Here is a 5,000-nt window from a genome sequence, read left to right as displayed (position 1 = left end):
TGTGTGTGTGTGTGTGTGTGTGTGTGTGTATATATATGTATATATACATATAAACATATATACATACATTTGTGTATATATACGCATACATGTATATATGTGTATATATAATGTATATATATATATATTGCATAGATATGCATATATATGTTGATGTATGTATATATATATATGTATAACTATGTGTGTACATATATGTGTATATATTGTATAGTATATATATATATATATATATATATATATATATATATATATGTGTGTGTGTGTGTGTGTGTGTGTGTGTGTGTGTGTGTGTATGTGTGTGTGCATAATGTATATATGTGTATATATGTACATGCATATATGTATATATAATATATATATGTGTGTGTATATATAATATATCTATGTATATAATATATATGTATATATATTATATAATGTATATATAATATATGTCTATACATATACATATATAATATATACATATATATGTATGTATATGTATATATACATACAGACATACATGTGTATGTGTATATATACATATGTATATATACCTATACATGTATGTTTATATACATACATACATGTATATATGTATAGATACATATATATTTGTGTGTGTATATATAGTGTATACATGTATATATAATGTTTATACATGTGTATGTGTATATATGTATATATACACACATACATGTATGTGTATATATGCATATATACACCATACATGTATTTGTATATATAATGTATGTATATTTTATACATGTATATATAATGTATATATATATATTTTATATATGCGTATATATAATGTATAGATGTATATATATGTACATGTATATATGCATATATATGTATATATGTATATATATGTAAATATGTATATAAATGTAAATATGTATATATAAATGTATATGTATATATGTATATATATGTATATATACATAAATATATATCTTTATATGTATGTATATATACATATATATGTGTGTGTGTGTGTATATATATATATATATATATATATATATATATATATATATATATATAAACACGTGTGTGTATATATAAGTACATATCATTTATATATGTATATATATATATATATATATATATATATATATATATATATATGTATATATATGTATATATACATATATGTATATACATGTATACATACATATGTATGTATATGTCTATGTACATACTTGTGTGTATATGTATATATACATACATGTATATATGTTTATATAATATATATGTTTATAATGTATAATGGATATGTATATGTGATCATATATGTATATACATGTATATATATGTATATATTGTATATATATATATATATATATATATGTGTGTGTGTGTGTGTGTGTGTGTGTGTGTGTGTGTGTGTATATATGTGTATACATAATGTATATATGTATGTCTATACATACATATATAATATATACACATATGCATGTATATGTATATATACATACATACATGTGTATGTTTATATACATATATGTGTATGTATATATACACATATATGTTTGTACATATATGTATATATACACACATGTATGTGTATATATGTATTTATATACACCATACATGTATATATATATATATGTATGTAATGTATATGTATATATGTATACATATATATATAATGTATATATCTATACATATATATAATATATATATCTATACATATATGTATATAAATGTATGTGTATATATATGTATATATTGTGTGTATATATATGTATATGTATATATATATTGTATATATGTATATATATATCTATTGTATATGTTTATATATATATATCTATATATGTAAATATGTATGTATAATGTATATATGTACATATACATTTACATAAATATATCTATAAATATGTATATATACATATGCATATGGTATATGTGTATGTATATATCCATGTACGTACATGATTGTGTCCAGGACATGGCATTTCAAAGTTTCTTCCACATTTTTCAGAACATGGGAATGTGACAACATATGAATGGACATATGGTGAGCCGCCTTGCCAGATTGAGGAGCCGCAGATCGAGATAGATTTAGATGATGATGATGATCAAAAAGCAGATGCTGGTGAAGTAAGTTTTCCATTCTTAAGTTCATGCTGCTGTGAAAATGCAGTGTTGACTTTAGTTTTGTTTTGTGAAAAATCTTTACACATATTTTATTACTTCAACCAGCTCTACAATGACTCAACTTCTATGGAGTCATTTACTATTATTACTCTTTCTAACTTAACAAGGGGGAAAAGCAACGTCTAGTATGCTCTAAGTATCATGTGCTATGCAGTTCTAACCTTTCCCATGAGTCACAGACTGCACACAATTCATTTTGGCACGTGAAACACCTGTCACCATTATGTTAAACAGGTGTAAATTTTTCTGGGAATTTTATGTTCTTAAAACAGGCATTCACCAGTATTGCTGTCATGACTGTATACTTTTTTGCTAGTTACATGCGGTCTTTTTTCTCCTTGTAATTGTTTCTTTTCCTCATGAAGATCACATGTTCGTGCTCACAAACTCATCTGTTTAGTGTTCCTTTATTTATTATATTGTATAATCTCTTTTTGCCATATAACATTGCTAAGTACACATTTGTAATATGTCATGACACAAAGTTGAGATTAATTTGTAGTAGTTTTGGCCAAGCAACATTGGTTATGTTAATCTTAAGAAATGGTAACAAGAGCATTGTTACATGTGTTTAGAATTGATATTTCAAAGAAATTTGCAGCTTTCTCATTTGTAGTTATGATGATATCTAGTGTTTTTAATGTTGATGAAGGAAATGTTGTTTAAGCATCATTAGGAGACCTCATTCTTAAAGATTTGAAGGAAAATGAAGTCAACCAGAGTGGAAATTAAATTTGTTAAAAAACAGAGTATGACATAGATAGTATAGTTAAGCCATTCCAGCTTGGTGTTGCTACATATACATTATTTAGTATGATTTTACACTGACATGTATCCAGGACACTTGTTTAAATCACATATTTTTATTTCCAGATTGATTTTGGTGATGTTGGGGGCACCATTGACTTTAGTACTGCAGATATTGAGTTAGCAGAAGACCTGACCACAGGAGATATTGACTGGGGAAATCTTGGCTCTGAGGAATCTCAGACCATTGACTGGGGTGTAGATGTGGTATGTGAATTGTGGCTTTTTTTGTGTTTGTGTGTTTTTTACAGCTTCCTTTGCATAGATTAGTGTATATTGTGTTGAAGGTATTTATCTAGCCATGAATCTCAGGCCTATTAGTTATTGAAAATTGTAAATTATTTTTACAGAATGATGTTGCAACAGTGGATATTGTGGTTGAAGACTCAGGTGTGTCTGGAGGTGTTGCTAAAGGAACTGAGGCTCTTACATTACTGTACAACCCCAAGACTCGTGCACAACTGATTGATGAGTTGTATGAAGTAAGAAAGATTTTTTTTGTTAAATAAATTTTGCTATATTTAATTAAGAATTATTTATACCAATTTGGTTTCATTTAAGTTTACTAAAAAAATTAAGCTTTTAGTCATTTGTCTTCATATGTATGTGCCATTTTAGTGTGATAGTCTAAATAATGTAAATCTTTTCATATGATTTCTAAGTATGTGATAACAGAGCACATGTGGAAACTTATTAGCTGCAAAGTGAAATGATTCTTCACTCCCTTTACAGCTGGAAGGGTTCTTGAAACAGCGTCTTATAGAACTGGAAAGCGAGGAATCAAGCTTCTCAATCAACCAGTTCTCTAGCGCTCCCATCTCAGTGCAAGACCAATCCAAAGAGCAGTTGGAGATTATGGTCAACCACATCCGGAGTGTGATCGACCCTCTCGGCACAAACAAGATGCAGCACCTCTTCCTCATTTACTCTTCTCCAAAGTATGAATATCATTCCTATTATATAAGAAAATGTTTATTTCAATTTATATGTAATATTAAATTTTTCTGTTGATTTTGTGATTGTGATCATTGTTTTCTTTCCAGATATGTTGATAGGCTTGCTGCATCCCTCAGATCGAAACTAACAGTTGCCGATAAGTTTGTAATTTCTCAAGAAGGAGTTCGCCAGCGTAGGCTGGACGCTCAACAAGAGCAGCAGAAAATCCACCCGAAGTTGGCAGTGATGATTGAGAGATCAAAGGAGCTGAAAGTCAATATTGAAGAACATATCTCCAAACGTTATAAAAACAGACCTGTCAATCTGATGGCTCTTGGCCTATCTATGACATAAATTGGGCCTGTCTGACTAGTAAATTAGTTTATATATACTTTTTCTGTCTTCAGTGGGATATATTGTTATGCAGATTTTTTTTATTATGGATTAAATGAACAATATAAGGTATAAATCATGATTGTTTACTTTACCTTGGGTGACACCCAGTAATGGTTTTAATTTTGCAAACTAGTAACTTGGGTGAAAATTACCAGTGTTATTTCTTTCCATTTGTATTCAGATAATATAATTGAACATTAGTATATTAAATTCTTTCCTACAGTATGACTCTTAAACAATTTTATCATTTGGGAATATATACTGCAGTTTTTAGAAAGCTTAATGTAATTTCTGGAACCTTTTTATTTCAACTGTTTTGCTAACTTGGTAACAACAGTATTCGAAACTGAAACTTGAAACATAGTTTGGTCTCAGTCTTGATACTAGTTATAATCAATCCTTTAATGAAATGTCTGCTTGTTTTTCTTCTTCTGTAAGTGACAGTTAATCATAGACACCTTTTTACCCCATACACTACCTTTCATATGTTTTGCATTTCCACTTCACCATACACAGTGATTATGTTCTAAGATGCATCTAACTCAATAAGATTTTTCTTGTCAGCAATTGTCTTAAGAGGCTGAAGGGCTAAGGAGGAGGATAATATGTTTGTCAATCACCTTACTAAGATGCCAGAAAAATGAGAGCGTAAGGACAATTTGTCTCAAGAAGGGTAACGTGTCAGGTAATGAGGTCTCAATTACCATATT

General features: G+C 28.2%; 1 protein-coding gene across 1 annotated transcript in view; it reads left to right on the top strand.

Annotated features, from left to right (window-relative positions):
• Positions 1–4,366, top strand: part of LOC125024915 (CDK5 regulatory subunit-associated protein 3-like) — a 10,357-nt gene extending 5,991 nt beyond the window's left edge. The window contains exons 7-11 of the mRNA XM_047612686.1: positions 1,976–2,094; positions 3,025–3,165; positions 3,309–3,440; positions 3,691–3,896; positions 4,002–4,366. Of these exons, the coding sequence (XP_047468642.1) occupies positions 1,976–2,094; positions 3,025–3,165; positions 3,309–3,440; positions 3,691–3,896; positions 4,002–4,248 (845 nt within the window). The 3' untranslated portion in view covers positions 4,249–4,366. The remainder of the gene's footprint in view (positions 1–1,975; positions 2,095–3,024; positions 3,166–3,308; positions 3,441–3,690; positions 3,897–4,001) is intronic.
• The last annotated feature ends 634 nt before the right edge of the window (positions 4,367–5,000 follow it).

This window comes from Penaeus chinensis, chromosome 4 (assembly GCF_019202785.1).
Source record: "Penaeus chinensis breed Huanghai No. 1 chromosome 4, ASM1920278v2, whole genome shotgun sequence".
NCBI lineage: Eukaryota > Metazoa > Arthropoda > Malacostraca > Decapoda > Penaeidae > Penaeus > Penaeus chinensis.
Note: the sequence above shows the minus strand (reverse complement) of the source record. Positions and strands in the feature narration are given on the sequence as shown.